The 19,374-nt window shown below is 44.8% G+C and overlaps 1 protein-coding gene across 1 annotated transcript in view; it reads left to right on the forward strand.

The window, feature by feature from the left end:
- MEIOB (meiosis specific with OB-fold) overlaps positions 1-15,152 on the forward strand; it is a 33,539-nt gene extending 18,387 nt beyond the window's left edge. The window contains exons 7-14 of the mRNA XM_040459435.1: positions 927-1,027; positions 2,168-2,220; positions 2,315-2,410; positions 5,899-6,000; positions 6,558-6,711; positions 10,281-10,464; positions 11,174-11,260; positions 14,764-15,152. Of these exons, the coding sequence (XP_040315369.1) occupies positions 927-1,027; positions 2,168-2,220; positions 2,315-2,410; positions 5,899-6,000; positions 6,558-6,711; positions 10,281-10,464; positions 11,174-11,260; positions 14,764-14,874 (888 nt within the window). The 3' untranslated portion in view covers positions 14,875-15,152. The remainder of the gene's footprint in view (positions 1-926; positions 1,028-2,167; positions 2,221-2,314; positions 2,411-5,898; positions 6,001-6,557; positions 6,712-10,280; positions 10,465-11,173; positions 11,261-14,763) is intronic.
- Positions 15,153-19,374: the final 4,222 nt, after the last annotated feature.

A 19,374-nucleotide genomic window follows, 5' to 3' on the forward strand; every position in this document is an offset into this window, starting at 1 on the left:
CCACCCAGGGGCTTGTCTTGGAGCGTGGTTTTTGACACGTTGAAAACATCCCATAGTCTTAAAGCACATATTTCTGTATCTCTCTTTAATCAAAGTGTGTAACTTATAACTTCAGCTAAATATACCTAGTTTAGATAAAAGATGTTAAAAAAATTTTTTTTAATGTTTGCTTATTTTTGAGAGCGGGGGGAGAGGGAGGGGCAGAGAGCGGGAGACTCAGAATCTGAAGCAGCCTCTAGGCTCTGAGCTGTCAGCACGGAGCCTGATGTGGGGCTCAAACTCCCGAACGGTGAGATCATGACCTGAACCGAAGCCAGACGTTTAACTGACTGAGCCACCCAGGCACCCCAGAAGATGCTTTCTAAAAATGTGTGTGTGTGTGTGTGTGTGTGTGTGTGTGTGTGTGTGTGCGTGTGTTCATGTGTGTGTGTGTGTGAGAGAGAGAGAGACAGAGAGACAGAGAGACAGAGACAGAGAGAGAGAATCCCAAACAGGCTGCACTGAGCCATTCAGATGACCCCTAGATAGAAGATTCTTTTAAAATCACCAAATATATAGTAGGGATTCTTTCTATTTTGATATTTTAATTTGATATTTAAAAGATAAAGATTTGGGGCGCCTGGGTGGCGCAGTCGGTTAAGCGTCCGACTTCAGCCAGGTCACGATCTCGCGGTCCGTGAGTTCGAGCCCCGCGTCAGGCTCTGGGCTGATGGCTCTGAGCCTGGAGCCTGTTTCCGATTCTGTGTCTCCCTCTCTCTCTGCCCCTCCCCCGTTCATGCTCTGTCTCTCTCTGTCCCAAAAATAAATAAATGTTGAAAAAAAAATTAAAAAAAAAAAAAGATAAAGATTTGAGTACTTCCATTAACAAACATTTAAGTACCTCTACAGCTATAGGTGAAGAATAATTATTTCCTTCAATTCCTGAGGTTGGAGAACCAAAATACTTTACAACTTCAGACCGAAGAAAAGGCCAGAGGTGTGAGGTGAAACTCTATGATGAGACGGAGTCTTCTTTTACAATGACATGGTAACCTCCCACATTTGTTCCAAACTGAAATCCCTGCTGTTATCACCAAGACAGAATGCTTTTGTTTCACCAAAAAGATGATGGATTTCATAGTAGGAGAGGGGTAATGACTGGAGAGAAATAATTATTGGAGACTTTGCTCTTGTACATTGACTTGTTACACTCTGTGCTGTAAGATTAACTTAAAATGAGATCTTTAGACAGCACGGGATTGTTTAGATGGACTCCACTGTGACTGGTTCATTCTTGTTCTCTGCTTTATAACAAACAATGATTTATTTGGTCCCATTGGTAATAAACCAGCCAGATTTTCCCTGATTGCCTGGGTAGCATCCTGGAGTCAGGCTTTGGGAAGATGGTAGAAAAGCAAGTGTTGTCCCAGGCTGCACCTGGGGCACCGTAGGGTAGGACGTGGCATTATCTAGACTCCAGAAGCCAGGGCACCAAAAAAAAAAAAAAAACAAAAAAAAAAACCCCACAAAAACCATTAATGTGAAACAGGCCTTCAACCCATCAGGTCCCCTGAACAGTTTATCCAATGTGGGAGCCCTCTCTTAATGGTCTGACAGAGAGACTTTAAAGGCTTTCAATTTGTAGTCACTCAGTTCTTTTTTTTTTTTTTTTTTAAACGTTTATTTATTTTTTTGGGACAGAGAGAGACAGAGCATGAACGGGGGAGGGGCAGAGAGAGAGGGAGACACAGAATCAGAAACAGGGTCCAGGCTCTGAGCCATCAGCCCAGAGCCCGACGCGGGGCTCGAACTCACGGACCGCGAGATCGTGACCTGGCTGAAGTCGGACGCTTAACCGACTGCGCCACCCAGGCGCCCCATGTAGTCACTCAGTTCTAACTCGCCTGGAGTGACCTAAGTAGTGGGCAAAGATGGAATTGATGGGGCAGAAGTTGTTAAAGATGAATAGTATCAAAGGAATGATTTATCACGCAGTTGTTAAATGCTTTGTGAAATAGACCGTGTATCCTGCAAAATGCAGGAGAAGCCAGCATCCTTAACTTGTGCCTTGATAACTTGGGGAATTGTTAACTCCAGCCATTAGGACATTCTTTTTTTGGTAAATAAAGTGGTCACTGCCAGTTTTCCCTAATGTATTTGACTTTTGCTTCTTTTTAAAAATATGCAGTTGGGATAATGAATCTATTCTAGTTGCACAGAGCTGGATGCCACGAGAAACAGGTATGATACTGTGATGATTGTGTTCACTGTTTGTCATTTTTTATACCCCCCCACACACATAGTAATTTTAAAATGGCTTTTTCCCCCTAAACAGTAATATTTGCCTCAGATGTAAGAATAAGTTTTGACAAATTTCGGAACTGCATGACAGCAACAGTAATCTCAAAAACCATTATTACAACTAATCCAGGTAAAAGGCTATCTGAAATTTCTTATCCCTTTGGAATTGTCTGTCTGACACATTTCAGTATTTGTGCAGTATATTTAAGAATGAAAACAATGCTTGGATTTCATTTGAATTAAAAGTGAAAACTGCTTTATCTGCTTTACATTTATATTTCTTAAATTTGCAGCAAGCTATCTCTTTGCTGTCTTTACTAAAGAAATGTGAAAAACTAGATTCATTTTTAGAGTATCATCCCTTGTAATGATTTCTGAGAGATCAATGCTATTGATTGGATTACCTAAATTTCTGTTTTATTTTATTTATTTATTTATTTTTTTCAACGTTTATTTATTTTTGGGACAGAGAGAGACAGAGCATGAACGGGGGAGGGGCAGAGAGAGAGGGAGACACAGAATCGGAAACATGCTCCAGGCTCTGAGCCATCAGCCCAGAGCCTGACGCAGGGCTCGAACTCCCAGACCGTGAGATCGTGACCTGAGCTGAAGTCGGACGCTTAACCGACTGCGCCACCCAGGCGCCCCCTAAATTTCTGTTTTAAAAATAAATTCAGTTTTACTATATTCAAATAATTTCATGCTAGAGTACTGAGAACATATACATAGTATCATTAGTTCATAGCATGAATGAAATACCCCTAAGGCCCACGGGCGTGGATGTTGAAAGCAGTCACAGTTTATTCCAGCATGCAGTCTGGGGAGCAGGATCTGGGGAGACGTGAGGGGTTGGCGCCTTTAAGAGCACTTTGCACTGCAGATAGAATGCTTAGCCTGGCACCAGAGCCGGAATGACCCTTCACAATCTCAGGAAGATGTAAATACGACAGCGTTCCCTCTCGAACAGCAGCTCACTCTGCCGGCCGCTAACAGAGCATCGACACTGACCGGGAATTATAAAGCAATTTTCTGTCTTTGAGCAAACCATAAGCAGAATTTTTTAAAGTATGACCTAAAGCTACAAGACTCTGTTGTCTCCATAAGTGCACTGGACCTTGCACATCTGCCCAGGGACGCCATGTCCCTGAAAGTGGTGTCGTGGAAGGTGACATGATGTGCCCTGGCTTGGCTTCGTTGAGATCTCATCTGCTGTGCACATGCTGTGTGCCAGGAATTCTCCTGGGGTCCAGTGACAAAACACAAATGTCTCTGCCCGCGTGATGCTCACGGTCTAGCAGGAGAGAGAGATAAGAAACAACAAAGATAACACATCTGTGGATTATGAAGTATTTAAGAAGAAGAGGAATGGGGTCAGGAGGGGCCAGAATGACTTGGTGGGTATCGGGAAGGTTGGCCTCCTTGGGAAGGTGACATTTGAGCAGAGACGTGGTGAGGCAGTGAGAGGGTTAACCACAGGAAAGAGCGCCAGGAAAAGGAGCAGCCAGTGCAAAGGCCCAGAGGCTGGAGGGAGCCTGCTTGTGGGTAGAACAGCAAGGAGGCCAGTGTGGCTGCAGCTGACGGAGCACAGGCAGGAGGAGGTGTCAAGGTCGGAGGGGAGGGTGGGTCTCAAGAAGGCTTTATAGGCTAATGAGAGGTCATAGGGAAGGAGAACCAGGTCAGGATTTGGAGCAGAGGGTGGCATTTTCTATGAACTAAAAGGATCGCTCTAGCTGCTTTTTATAAATCGATGGTGGCACAACTGTGATCTATTCTCAACATTTAAGACAAGACTGCACTCTTCAGTTCCTTTTCTTTCCATTTCTTTCCTTGAGAGGAATACTATGGTTTATTATTTTTTAATAATTGATCAATATTAATAGTTTTAATAGTATTATACAGAGTAATGTCAATGATTAAGAAATCTCCATCCTTTAAGGGTAAATTAGGCCTGGGAAAATTTCTAAAAGACATTTGGGTTTGTCTGTTGGAAAAGGTTATCAAGCTCACTAGGACAAAACTCAAAGCTAAGTTAATGAGACACATATTCAATGGATGTTGTCTATTTGGTTCTGAAAACAGATGCAAAGGTGAAATGTCAAAGTGTTTGAGCAATGCCAGCATCACTAGAATAGACACCTGTTTCTCAAAGAGAGAAGGAGAGTACTCAGGAGGGTGTGTGAATTTTCATGTGAATATTTCAAAAAAAATTTCAATGTTTGTTTGTTTTGAGACAGATAGAACGTGAGCAGGGGAGGGGCAGAGAGAGAGGGAGACACAGAATCTGAAGCAGGCTCCAGGCTCTGAGCTGTCAGCACAGAGCCCCATGCAGGGCTCAAACTCACCAGTGGTGAAATCATGACCTGAGCCAAAGTCGGATGCTTTACCAACTGAGCCACCCAGGCGCGCCTCGTGCATATTTAATCACCCTTATTTCTAATTTCCTGGGCTATACCAGCCAAGTAGAAATGAAAAACCTCTACTGGCTTAAACTGTCATCCTAGCTTTGCTTATGGCTTTCTCTGCCCTGTGAGTGTCCACCACACAGGCCTGAGAACCTTGTCGTCGGCAGGGATCTTCATAGCCACACCTGCAGGGGGGTAGGGGGTGGGGGTGGGGGGGCCGTGGTTGGATTTCTGTGACCTCGGTCCAGCCCCTGCCCCTGTCTCCAGTGCCGCAGTTCTGTCCGTGGTTCTGAAACATGCATTCATTCACTCACTCACTTACAAATATCTGTTGAATGCCTTTTATTTGCCAAGCACTGAGATGACGTGAGTCCTTTCTGGAACAAGGCCGGACACGATGGATGGATGGTCAGATGAGTGAAAGGACAGTCACTGTACTGGGTATGAGAGCCTCAGGGCTGGAAAGGCAGAAGCCCTGCTCACAAGGAATTTCAGGATGGTTCTGTGAAAGCTCAGTGATAGGACTCCTGGTTGAACAGGAGCGAGGGAGAAGTGCCTGCCTCTGCCCTGGGGCTCAGTGGGGAGGGGCCCCCCCGCAATGGCAGGTCTACAGAGTGTTGGAGTCGGTCAGGGAGGGCTGAAAGGCCGTCAGGTGTTGGAGGTTGGGGGCTTGGGCTGAAGGTGTCGGGGTCACATGGAAACCTTCTGGTACACATTCTGACTATTCCTGAGAATACTTGTATTCCAAGTCGAGGAGCAAGACTTTCAAATAAACTTAAAAAATTTTTTTCTGATCAGAAAAGAAATGCATATAAAATTCAGAAAATACTAAAAGCAAAAAGGGAAAACAACACCTATACTCCTACTATTTTACAAGGGAATCATTTCTTTGATACATACTCTTCCAGATAACCTTGCATATCTGTGTGTGTGTGTGTGTGTGTGTGTGTGTGTGTGTGTGTGTGTGTGTATATATATATATATATATATATATATATATATATTTAATTTAAAGGAAATTGTTCCACATAGTTTTGTAAGCTGCCCTTTAACAATGTCTGGTCTACATCTCTTCACTGAATAGACTGCTGATGGCTGCACAATATCCTATTTATGTTTTCATATGCCTTAACTTATTGAAAATCATTTTGGATCACTTGCAGTTATCTAAAAAGTGATCCATTGTTTTTCATTTATTGTGCATTTTCGATTTAAGATACACCAGAAGCTAACATCCTGTTGAATTTTATAAGAGAGAATAAAGAAACAAATCCTCTGGATGGTGAAATCGACAGTTATCTGAAAGATTCCATAAATTGTAAGCGACCTTTAAATGTTATTTGGATTTTTAAAAGGAAGTACTTTGTTTTACACAGTAAAAGATACCATATTCTTATTCTGTAACTGCTATATTTCCACTTTCTCAAAGGTTGTGTAAAACTTTTAGAGGTTTCTAAAACCTTTTGCCAATCTCATGGGAGCTAAAAACTTGAGTTGACGGTCTTTTTCTTACTTTTACGAATTATTTATGTATGAAGATAGGAGTCCTTTTTATCCTCTAAGATTGCTAGCATGCCCCACTCTGAGGCTTGCCTTCCCACGCTTTTACTGGTGTCTTCTGATGACCAGAAAGTCTTCAATGAAATAAAATGAATTAAAATTCCCATTCTTTTCCTTTTTTTTTTTTTTTTGCTTTTTTTTGTTGTTATGTCCATTTATATAATCAGGTTTAATATAGCAGATATAATAATTTTTCTGTTACTTAACTGAACCTGTTACACGTTCTCATTTGAACTTTATAGTTTTTCTATTTGGATATAATCTTTTGGAGTTCTTCGAATACATAGAGAGCTGTTAATTACTTTTTATTTTTAGTAAATGCAATAGTTGATGTCTATACAGTTGAACAATTAAAGGTAAAAGCTTTGAAGAATGAAGGGAAAGCTGACCCTTTCTACGGGATTCTTTATGCTCACATTTCTACACTGAACATTGATGGTGCAACCACAACTGTTGTTCGACACCGATGGTAAGCAGACATATTACTGTCAGCAAAGTCATTCTTTTTTCTCAACGTTTTTTTTTTTTTATTTTTGGGACAGAGAGAAACAGAGCATGAACGGGGGAGGGTCAGAGAGAGAGGGAGACACAGAATCGGAAACAGGCTCCAGGCTCTGAGCCATCAGCCCAGAGCCCGACGCGGGGCTCGAACCCACAGACCGCGAGATCGTGACCTGGCTGAAGTCGGACGCTTAACCGACTGCGCCACCCAGGCGCCCCAGCAAAGTCATTCTTGTAAGAAATAAAGACCAACTAACGTTAATAAATTTTAAGCCCTACGAAAGTTAAAGATATTCTTTGAAATAACAGTGGTTATATATTTGAACGAAAGGTATAAATGAATAACCCATACTTAAATTTCCAAGACAGGCTACTTAGATTGAAAGATTATAATTGCCTTAATTTTTTTTAATGTTTATTTACTTTGGAGAGAGAGAGAGAGAGAGAGAGAGAGAGAGAGTGAGTGAATGAGTGGGGGGCAGAGAGAGGGGGAGACACAGAATCCCAAGCAGGCTCCAGGCTCTGAGCACAGTGCCTGACGTGGGGCTCGAACTCACAAGCTGCGAGATCATGACCTCAACTGAAGTCAGATGCTTAACCAACTGAGCCACCCACGTGCCCCAATAATTGCCTTTAAAAAAAGATTTTAAGTAATCCCTATACCCAGTGTGGGGCTCAAACCCATAATCCTGAGGTCAAGAGTCACACACTCCACTGAGCCAGCCAGGTGCCCCTATAACTGCCTTTAAACAAAAAGTTCCTTTTTTTTTTTTTTTTTTTTAAATCTTTTTTTTCAATGTTTATTTATTTTTGGGACAGAGAGAGACAGAGCATGAACGGGGGAGGGGCAGAGAGAGAGGGAGACACAGAATCAGAAACAGGCTCCAGGCTCTGAGCCATCAGCCCAGAGTCTGACGCGGGGCTCGAACTCACGGACCGCAAGATCGTGACCTGGCTGAAGTCGGACGCTTAACCGACTGCGCCACCCAGGCGCCCCAAAAAGTTCCTTTTTTTAAGAGTCTCATGCTCTACCGATTGAGCTAGCCGGGCAAAAATTTCCTTTTTTTAAAATATTTATTTTTGAGAGAGAGGTAGAGCATGCAAAAATGGAGGCGGAGCAGAGAGGGGAGGGCAGAGGCTCCAAAGCGGGCTCTGTGCTGAGAGCTCAGCCCAACACGGGGCTCAGACCCACAAACCGTGAGATCATGACCTGAGCTGAAGTCAGACCGCTCAACCAACCCAGCCACCCAGGCGCCCAAGCTTTCTCTCTCTCTCTCTCTCTCTCTCTCTCTCTCTCTCTCTCTCTCTCTTTTAATGTTTATTTATTTTGAGAGAGAGAGAGAGAGAGCAAGGGAGAGAGGCAGGGAGAGAGGGAGAGAGAATCCAGCAGGCTCCATGCTCAGTGTGATGTGGGGCTCCATTCATGACCATGAAATCATGACTGAGCCAAAATCAAGAGTCAGCTGCTTAACCGACTGAGCCACTCAGGTGCCCCTATAATTGTCTTTTAAGGTAAAATTTGATTTGCTGTGTTTCTGTAGTCACAAAATAAAAAGATATAATACTGCCAGAAACTTTGAACTGAGATGACAAGTGACAGCATTTAAAATTTTTCCTTGTTGGGGCGCCTGGGTGGCGCAGTCGGTTAAGCGTCCGGCTTCAGCCAGGTCAAGATCTCGCGGTCCGTGAGTTCGAGCACCGCGTCGGGCTCTGGGCTGATGGCTCAGAGCCTGGAGCCTGTTTCCGATTCTGTGTCTCCCTCTCTCTCTGCCCCTTCCCCGTTCATGCTCTGTCTCTCTCTGTCCCAAAAATAAATAAAAACGTTGAAAAAAAATTTAAAATTTTTCCTTGTTTATTTTTGAGAGAGAGAGAGCACGTGTGCATACCCACAAATGGGGGAGGGGCAGGGCAAAGGAGAGACAGAATCCCAAGCAGGCTCCACACCCTCAGCACAGAGCCCGACTTGGGACTCAAACTCACAAACCGTGAGGTCACAACCTGAGTCTAGATCAAGAGTCAGACACTCAACAGACTGTGCCACTCAGATGCCCTTAGCATTAAAAAAAAATTCTTTTCAGCTGTGGGCGCCTGAGTGGCTCAGTCGGTTAAGCATCTGACTTCAGCTCAGGTCATGATCTCATCGTTCATGAGCTCGAGCCCTACTTCTCTTTGTCTCTGCTCCTTGTGGTATTTCTCTCTCTCTCTCTCTCTCTCTCTCTCTCCCCCCCCTCCCTCCCTCCCTCCCTCCCTCCTTTCTGCCCTCCCTCGTCTCTCTCTCTTAAAAAAAATTCTTTTCAGCCACATGGTAAATATGATTTCTAGCCTCTCCTAGGTCAAAGTTATTGTACAAAAGCAAACCCCAGTAGATTTAATAATCTTAGCCAAAAGATGCTTAGCAAGAAACATCTAGGACGTTACTATGAATTTTTGTAATTGAAAATTTTATTGAGATAGTTGTAGACTCACATGGAGTTGTAAGAACTAATAAAGAGAATCCATGGACACTTTCTCCACTTCCCTCCGATGGTAACATTTTATGAAACTATAGTATTGTATCGTAGCCAGGGTATTGATATTAATTCAATCTGATGATTTTTATTCAAATTTCACCAGACTGACATGCAGTCATTTGTGTGTGTGTGTGTGAAGTTCTATGTAGTTTTATTACATGTGTAGCTTTGTGTATCTACCACCACAGTCAGGATACTGATCTATGGATTTTAAAAACATTTTATGATTTGATGTTAAAGTTGAAAAAAAACCAGTGTGGAGGTGGCGATGTATGTCAGGTGTGTTTACTTTTTGAAAAATATTTTTCAAAAACTTTTTGAAAATTTTAATGTCTTTCTCATTTTTTCCTACATCTTTAATATTGATACGTGAGGAAAAGCATCTGAAATTTAGCTTAAAAGTGATACGTGCCCAGACAAGAAAGCACCGTCTTCAGATCGCCCCTCCACTTGAGAAACTTGAGTCGGTCTTTCTGTTCCAAGTGGCTAAAGCAGACTGCTCCAAACATATGGAACAGCATGTAATTCCCCGAAAGAGAGAAGAGTGGGCTCCTGGCAGTACTAACGGCATTCGGGGTGTGAACTTGACCACCCCTAGGATTTTTCTGTCAACATGTGGAGGCCTAGTACAGAAGCATCATGTGAGCATTTGTCGAACCCGGGCTTTCCGGGGACAGGACATGATCCTTGCCCTCAGCGCCCTGAGCCAGGGAGACTAGACGGACGTACCTACAGTGTCAAGGAATAGGCCGTGACAGATTTCCAGGGCTGAGAGCCGGTCCTGCCGCTGTCTGCAGAAGGGAAGGGGTGAAGGAGCCCCAGCAGGGGGATGCAGGGCAGTGAAAATGGGATTGAGCGCAAATTGTGGTGTTGCCTGCTTCGCCCGTCCGTCTGGCATTGCATTGCTCTAAGGGCTCCGGAAGTCCTTACTCTGGTTTAGACTTTTAAGGGAACGTGGTTCTTCAGCTAGAGATCAGGTTGGTCATTTACGCCCTCACCTGTTATCACTGTCTTTGTTTCTTTTCAGCTCGGGCTGTGGATACGTTATGAAGGAAGCATCCGGCACCTGCCCTACTTGCCACCGAGATTCTTTGGAACTTAAATCTGTTTTTCTCAGCTTCCACTTGCTAATTGATGTCACTGACCACACAGGCACCCTCCATGCCTGCAGCCTCACGGGAGGTGTTGCAGAGGAGACTTTAGGCTGCACGGTAAGTAGCAGAAAGGAACACGTGTTTAGAAATAATTCCAGATTGAATTCTCTTCCCCCAAACATAGGTCATTTCAGTGGACATTTGATAGAAATTAAGTCATTAATAAAGAGGTCTGGGGGAAAAATCAGTCTTGATGGAAACACACATTGCTTTAGTGAAGAAATAATTGCACGTTTGCCAATCACCGCTAATCTCGCTGCTGGGAATAGTGTTGGAGGCTGTTGGCTGCAGTGGAGAAAGACCTTCTCTGTAGTCACAGTGGGCAGAACAGCGCATTGGGGGGTGCCGACCGGTGGTGAGACAGAAGGAGGGTTTGGCGACGCGCCACGACCAGCTGTGCAAAGTGAGCCCGATGCAGTCAGCGCACAAGGTGGCCTCCACGGGGACGGCAGCAGATACTTAGGGGCGTGTGGGCTCGATGACAGGCATGTGTTTTTTATGGCGAGAACCCGCTCCTGAAGTTTACCATTAAACCTCGGTCCCAAGCGGTTTCTAGTTTGTGAAGGGGAGTTTTCTGGACTGAGCCACCTGACTCCCTTCAGGGGTTTCCTTCAGAGCCTTTCTGACCTCTCCTCCATTTAGAGAATTGAGCTGTCACTTGTGTGAATAAAATCCCAGTCAAGTGAGCAAAGTGAAGCTCCACATTGCTGTCAAGATGAGTTATTTATACAGACTTCGGAAATGTGTGTTTGATCGTTTTAACCAGGTGAATGAGTTTCTAACAATGACGGATGAACAGAAAACAGCGCTGAAGTGGCAATTTCTTCTGGAGAGAAGCAAACTTTACTTAAAAGTTAGTATATTTTACAGTACTATGTCACTCTATATATTCAAGTAATAAGAAAATCCTAGAGTAAGACCTAGAAAGTTCGGGAATTTGTTATTTTTAATGCCCAATTCCACATGTGCAGGACTTGGCTACTGTGGAAACAATGCAAGTCATCTGTTGTTTTTTTTTTTTTTTTACCCCGTAAAGTATAAAGGGACTCCACAGGACACCAAAGAAATAGACCAGCAAGGGGTGCCTGGCTGGCCCAGTCGGTGGAGGGTGGGATTCTTCATCTCAGGGTTCTGAGTTCAAGGACCACGTTGGGTGTAGAGATTACTTAAAAATAGGATCTTTAAAAGAAAGAGAGAAAGAAATAGACCAACAAAGACACTATCTGTTAGGTTAACTCCAAGGCAGTGCACTGGGCTGTCAAAGCTGGGCCTCGCCCTGCCCCAGCTGTGTGGCGGTGCCCCTCAATTCAGTAAGCAGAATTGGATGGCACGGTCACATGCGTGGCTGCGGGGGGCTACACAGTCTCCGGATTTGAACTCTAATCCCGCCACTCAGCCTCTGTGACCCTCTAAAACGCTGTGATCCTGCTGCTCTAACCAGAGCAGGGCCGCAGCCTTGGGGGGAGGGAGTGGTGTCACAGAATCTTAGTATTAAAGGGGAAAGGGGACTGAGACAAACTCCTGTTGTTTTGCAAATGCGGAAAATGGGACCAAGAAATACTGCTACTTGTGCCAGGTCACAGGTGAGATAGGGCTGCAGCCTACGTGACTCCTCTCCTTATGCCAGTCTGAAAAGTTTTCTCCTTCACACTCTTCAAAGTTTTCAAGCTCCTCTTTCAGAGAATTATATTTGTCTGTATTTACTGCACGAGGACGTAACATCGAGAACAACCTAAAACACGTTCATGAGCACACATTCCTTTAACAGTCTGCAATGTCGTCATCTCATGTTCCATAGCCTCTGGAAAACCACTGTGTGTTCTGTGGAAGAATGAGAGTGAAAAGGCCAACCGCGTCTTAGTATAATCACGGAAGTAGTTGTGATCTCACAGAGGCTCTAAAATTGCCTTTGAGAACACTGCATCTCCACCAGCCCAGCCTCAGAAGCAGGTGTTCCCATTTTCCAGTGGCTTCTTTCCTTGTGGCCTCAAGCATATCCGAGTGGGTTACCGACATGGAGTTACCTATGGTCTCACTGATATTTCTAGGACCTTGCTTTGAGACTTCTTCATTGCTAGGCCTAAGGGGGAAATTGCAAGGATATGCTGTGTCTCGTCCACCATTAGCGTGGGTCCATGTGAATACTGTCCGTTCCCAACTCAGAATATACTCAGATCTATGACCGACTTTGTTTTCCCTCCAAATACGAGGTGCAAGTTGCTAATGAATTTGATCAATTTAAATTCATGGCAAGTTACTTGCAGTTTTCCTAACTCAATTCAAACATACCAATAAATTGCTCTCAAGTAAATATTGTACCTTCCCAAAGAATATTTTTAAAAAGTATTTAAGTCAGATTGAACAAAGATTTTAAGCAGATATAAAATGGTCATATCACAGGGCCACCTGGGTGGTTCAGTCAGTTAGGTGGCCCATTTTGGCTCAGGTCGTGATCTCATGGTGTGTGAGTTCAAGTCCCGTGTTGGTCTCTGTGCTGACAGCTCAGAACCTGGAGCCTGCTTGGGATTCTGTGTCTCCCCCTCTCTCTGCCCCTTCCCTGCTCACTCTGTCTGTCTCTCAGAAATAAACTAAAAAGTTAAAGTGATCATAATACAAAATGTAATAAAGATCTTGGGGCGCCTGGATGGCTCAGTCGGTTAAGCGGCCGACTTCGGCTCAGGTCATGATCTCACGGTCCGTGAGTTCGAGCCCCGCGTCGGGCTCTGTGCTGACAGCTCAGAGCCTGGAGCCTGTTTCAGATTCTGTGTCTCCCTCTCTCTGTGACCCTCCCTCGTTCGTGTTCTGTCTCTCTCTGTCTCAAAAATAAATAAACATTAAAAAAAAAAACTAAAAAAAAGTAATAAAGATCTTGAGAATCAAATACAATTTATCAATTATTTTAAATCAGTTAAAAAATGACAAAAAGTATTGTTGTACAGATGGGGTATTTTGTATATGCATATTTCAATTAAAAATAGGGGTGCCTGCGGGGGCTTAGTCGGTTGAGTGTCCAACTCTTGATTTTGGCTCAGGTCATGAGCTCATGGTTCATGAGATCGAGCCCCACACACTGGCTTCCGCGCTGAGTGTGGAGCCTGCTTGGGATTCTCTCTGTCCCTCTGCCGCTGCCTCTCTCTCTCTCTCTCTCTCTCCTTCAAAACAAACAAAACTATGACTACTTCAAATGGTTTAGTTGGAGGGATTTCAAAAGAAGGTATTTTAATGTTTTAAAACACATGGTGATATTACTACAGGTCCTTTTAAGTCTGATGTTAGTGTCAAATGATTTCCAAAAAGGGTAAAGCCATGACTGTCATACAAAAATAAAATGAACACATCAAAGATTTAATTCAATTCATTAGTTAGTGAAGAAACCAGGAATGTGTCCTCCCTGAATGAATTCAGAGGAGAACCGGAGAAGAGGCATAAAGGCAGGCTACCAGCAGTGCTGAAGTGGGCTTCTGTGCACCTGCAGAGTGGTCCTTCTGCAGGGCAGAGTGGTCGAGTCCTCACCCAGATGGAGTTTATCTGGATTTCTCCGAGCGGGACCACTATTTGCTTCACCATCTGTTTCCTGCAACTTAAAAACTGCTCCATCAAGGCCCTGAAAAGTGCTGCCGAATGAGGCAGCTCCAGCGCTCCGGCCAGCCGCACCCCGACTGGGGGAGGGGGCGGGGACGCTCCATGGGAAGGTGCCCACGGAGCTTCGTTGCCCAGTTCAGTCTTGCAGTGTTTCCTGCCAGGAGTCTTTTCCTAGTAGTCTTTGAAAGTAAACCAGCTAGCTGATGTGCCCTTCTGCCCTGCGTTAAATAAAATGTTGGTGAAGGTGCTTTATTGTCAGAAGGGAGACGTTGTTATCAATAAAGCACATCACCACGTCCCCATAGCCTGACAGATTAGGTCGCCACCACGGGTTAACGTCTGTCACAGCTGCTGGCTTGACACTCTTTATTTTATGCATGATTGTACGCATGTAACCTCTGCACCCAGTGTGGGGCTTGAACTCATGACACTGAGATCAAGAGGTACATGCTCCACTGACTGAGCCAGCTGGGTGCCCCTTGAAGACACTTTAAACCCTTCTTTTTGTTAAGTATTGGATTTGAAAGTCCAATTTTCCTACCAAAGAGAAATGCCATGAAACAAATAACATAGATTTTGACAAAATCAGCATCAGGAGCCACATCTGTAATTTCTCTCCAAACTGGCCCCGAGACTGGGGCTCTCTCAGGTGTATGCTCACACCTGCAGAACAGCTCATCGTGGCTCTCTTGTGCTCACTGGTTTTCAACTTTATATACGTGGTGGTTTTTAAAGTTAACTCCCTCTCTCTCTCTCTCTCTTTTCTCCCTGCAGTTCTTTTTATCACATAGAGCAAGGGGTGGACTGAGAGTTAGCGTGCTCTCGTGTAAGCTTGCAGACCCTACTGAGGCAAGCAAGAACTTGTCTGGACAAGGAAATACTTAAAACAGGGTGTTTTAAACTCTGAACAAGGATATGAGCTTCGACTCCCTGGAAAGTGGGAAGCGAGTTTGAAGATTATGGATGAAATTGTATTTTGTTCAAATGTGGTAAAAATGTTTCTATAAATTGTTATTGTGTTACCTTCTGGAGTTGGTTGAGAGGGGTGAATCTTAAAATCTCTCATACAACCCAGCTCCTTTGTCAGAAGTCCTTTTCTTCCAGCTTTGCCCAAATTGGAAAACGTTTGCATGAATTAATAAACAAGTTTAATCTTCCCCACAGATATGAATGATTTTTTTTTAAATTTACATCCAAGTTAGTTAGCATGTAGTGCCACAATGATTTCAGGAGCAGATTCCTTGATGCCCCTTCCCCATTTAGCCCATCCCCCCTCCTACACCCCCTCCAGCAACCCTCTGTTTGTTGTCCATATTTAAGAGTCTCTTCTCTTTTGTCCCCTCCCTGTTTTGATATTATTTTTGCTTCCCTTCTCTTATGTTCATCTGTTTTGTGTCTTTAAAATAAATTTTTTTTTAACATTTATTTTTGAGACAGAGAGAGACAGAGCATGAACGGGGGAGGGTCAGAGAGAGGGAGACACAGAATCTGAAACAGGCTCCAGGCTCTGAGCTGTCAGCACAGAGCCCGACGCGGGGCTCGAACTCACGGACCGTGAGATCATGACCTGAGCCGAAGTCGGCCGCTTAACCGACTGAGCCACCCAGGCGCCCCTGTTTTGTGTCTTAAAGTCCTCACATGAGTGAAGTCCTATGCTATCTGTCTTTCTCTGACTAATTTCACTTAGCGTAATAGCCTCCAGATCCATCCACGTAGTTGAAAATGGCAAGATATCATTCTTTTTCATTGCCAATATACGAGTGTATCGATATACGAGTATCGATAATACTCCATCGTATAAATATGCCCCATCTTCTTTATCCATTCATCCATCGATGGACATTTGGGCTCTTTCCATAGTGCTGCTGTCAACGTAGGGGTGCATGTGTCTCTTCGAAACAGCACACCTGTATCCCGTGGATAAATGCCTCGTAGTGCAACTGCTAAGTCGTACGGTAGTTCTGTTTCTAGTTTTTTGAGGAACCTCCATACTGTTTTCCAGAGTGGCTGCACCAGCTTGCATTCCCTCCAACAATGCAAAAGAGATCCTCTGTCTCCGCACCCTCGCCACCATCTGTTGTCGCCTGAGTTGTTGACGTTAGCCATTCTGACAGGTGTGAGGTGGTATCTCACTGTGGTTTTGATTTGTCTTTCCCTGATGATGAGTGATGTTGAGCATTTTTTCGTGTGTCGGTTGGCCATCTGGCTGTCTTCTTTGGAGAAGTGTCTATTTGTGTCTTTTGCCCATTTCTTCACTGGATTATTTGTTTTTTGGGTGTTGGGTTTAATAAGTTCTTTATAGATTTTGGATACTAACCTCTTTATCTGATATGTCATCTGCAAGTATCTTCTCCCATTCTGTCGGTTGCCTTTTAGTTTTGCTGACTGATTCCTTCACTGTGCAGAAGCTTTTTATTTTGATGAGGTCCCAGTAGTTCATTTTTGCTTTTGTTTCCCTTGCCTCCGGGGATGTGTTGCATAAGAAGTTGCTGCAGCCAAGATCAAAGAGGTTTTTGCCTGCTTTCTCCTCGAGGATTTTGATGGCTTCCTGTCTTACATTTAGGTCTGTCATCCATTTTGAGTTTATTTCTGTGTCTGGTGTAAGAAAGTGGTCCAGGTTCATCCTTCTGCATGTCGCTGTCCAGTTTTCCCAGCACCACTTGCTAAAGAGACTGTCTTTATTCCATTGGATATTCTTTCCTGCTTGGTCAAAGATGAGTTGGCCATACATTTGTGGGTCCATTTCTGGGTTCTCTATTCCGTTCCATTGATCTGAGTGTCTGTTCTTGTGCCAGTACAATACTGTCTTGATAATTACAGCTTTGCAGTGTAGCTTGAAGTCTGGGATTTTGATGCCTCCTGCTTTGGTTTTCTTTTTCAAGATTGCTTTGGCTATTCTGGGTCTTTTCTGGCTCCATACAAATTTTAGGATCATCTGTTCTAGCTCTGTGAAGAATGCTGGTGTTATTTGGATAGGGATCGCATTGAATCTGTAGATTGCTTTGGGTAGTATTGACATTTTAACAATATTTATTCTTCCTATCCAGGAGCATGGAATCTTTTCCCATTTTTTTTTTGTGCCTTCTTCAATTTCTTTCATAAGCTTTCTATAGTTTTAGGTGTATAGATTTCTCACCTCTTTGGTTAGATTTATTCCTAGGTGTTTTATGGGTTTTGGTGCAGTTGTAAATGGGATCGATTCCTTGATTTCTCTGTTGCTTCGTTGTTGGTATATATGAATAATTTCTTTAAGCCCCTTTCCTCTTTGCCTTGTTTCCATGGAGAAGGATCAGAACTTCCGAAAATGATGTCCCTGGAGCTTGGCAGGGGCTGACTGCTCTCCAGGAGCTGGGGAGGGGCGGGAACAGTAGAAACCGGGGTCAGTGCTGGGCAGCGGCTTTGAACGCTCAAGAGCTTCTCTGATCCTCTCCTGTGATGACACATGAAGCCGCTCAACGCTTATGGAGGCTGGCTGACTCAGGGCTGACAGGTGTGAGCCCGACTCAGCTGGGAGGAGACCAGCCTCAGAAGTTCTTAGGAGCGGCGCCAGCCTGGGGCCTGGAAGGATGAGGGTGTCCCGGCAGGACGCCGCCCCCACCCCGGCTGTCCTGCTCAAAGCCCCGGGGCGTCCTGCTCAGCCCCAGCCGTTCCACACTTGCTGCATAGACCCACCAGCACAGTCAACACTGGCCCGCAGTCTGGGAGGTTTGGCCTTTCCGTCCCCCACGCCCGGAGTGAAAAACAAAAGGTAAGTATATGAAACTCTTAGAAAGCAGGTGTTGGGACATAAATTTGTCAGCAGCGTGGTGTTTGCTTTTACCATGGGCAGCCGTGGGTGGACCTGGTGTGTCCAGACCGTGGTAAGAAACAAGATGATGGAGGACTTGCCCGAGTTGGGCAGGCAGGGAGTGTGCCCGATGAAGCAGGGTACAGGTGTCCATCCAGACGACAGGCAGGGAAGGAAGGAGGAGGGTGGTGGTGGTGGTGGTGGGGGGTGGTGGTCATGCCCTTCCCATTGGAGCGGGCAGGTTCAGGGTGGGGAGGAGAGGGAAGTTGAGGGTGCCCGCCTGGTGTCCACATTCACTCTCTCTGTTGGTTAAGCAAGAGTGGGTGTCCAGGAGCCCAGGAGGCAGGACACCGGGCCCTGATGGCGTGTCACGAACTGCCGTGCCCGGCCCCCTGGTGCCCTGACCTCTAGCAGCGGGTCCCCAAGACCAAGGCCTGGACCACAGGTGCCAGGACCAGGTGTGGGCTCTTACGGTCCATGGGCCTCAGCTGCTCTGGCTGCTTTGCCACTGGCTTCAGCAGCCTAATACAGACGCCTAACACGGGCATTCTGAAATTGGGCTGTGTTTCACACTCCGTGTTCTCTAGCCGCAGCCTGAGGACCCTAGCAAGGTGGCAGAGGGCTCTGAATGGCCTCCGCGCAGCTGCCTTGGTGACCTGTGAGTCCACCAGCATTTACTTAAGAAGACCCCGTACCTGTCACTGGAGGGATGCCCTGACTGTGCATTTCTTTTTTAAATTTTTATTTGTGTATTTATTTTAATATGAAATTTATTGTCAAATTGGTTTCCATGCAACACCCAGTACTCATCCCAACAGGTGTCCTCCTCAATACCCATCACCCACCCTCCCCGCCCCCATCAACCCTCAGTTTATTCTCAGTTTTTAAGAATCTCTTATGGTTTGGCTCCCTCCCTCTCTAACTTTTTTTTTTTTCCTTCCCCTCCCTCATGGTCTTCTGTTAAGTTTCTCAGGATCCACATAAGAGTGAAAACATACGGTATCTGTCTTTCTCTGTATGACTTATTGCACTTGGCAGAACACTCTCCAGTTCCATCCACGTTGCTACAAATGGCCATATTTCATTCTTTCTCATTGCCACGTAGTATTCCATTGTACACATAAACCACAACTTCTTTATCCATTCATCAGTTGATGGACATTTAGGCTCTTTCCATAATTTGGCTATTGTTGAAAGTGCTGCTATAGACATTGGGGTACAAGTGCCCCTCTGCATCAGCACTCCTGTATCCCTTGGGTCAATTCCTAGCAGTGCTATCACTAGGTCATAGGGTAGATCTATTTTTAATTTTTTGAGGAACCTCCACCCTGTTTTCCAGAGCCACTGCACCAGTCTGAATTCCCACCAACAGTGCAAGAGGGTTCCCGTTTCTCCACATCCTTGCCAGCATCTATTGTCTCCTGATTTGTTCATTTTAGCCACTCTGACTGGCGTGAGGTGATATCTCAGTGTGGTTTTGATTTGTATTTCCCTGATGAGGAGTGACGTTGAGCATCTTTTCATGTGCCTGTTGGCCATCTGGATATCTTCTTTAGAGAAGTAAGTGTCTATTCATGTTTTCTGCCCACTTCTTCACT

This window comes from Herpailurus yagouaroundi, unplaced genomic scaffold (genome assembly GCF_014898765.1).
Source record: "Herpailurus yagouaroundi ecotype Mexico unplaced genomic scaffold, PumYag 222, whole genome shotgun sequence".
Lineage (NCBI taxonomy): Eukaryota > Metazoa > Chordata > Mammalia > Carnivora > Felidae > Herpailurus > Herpailurus yagouaroundi.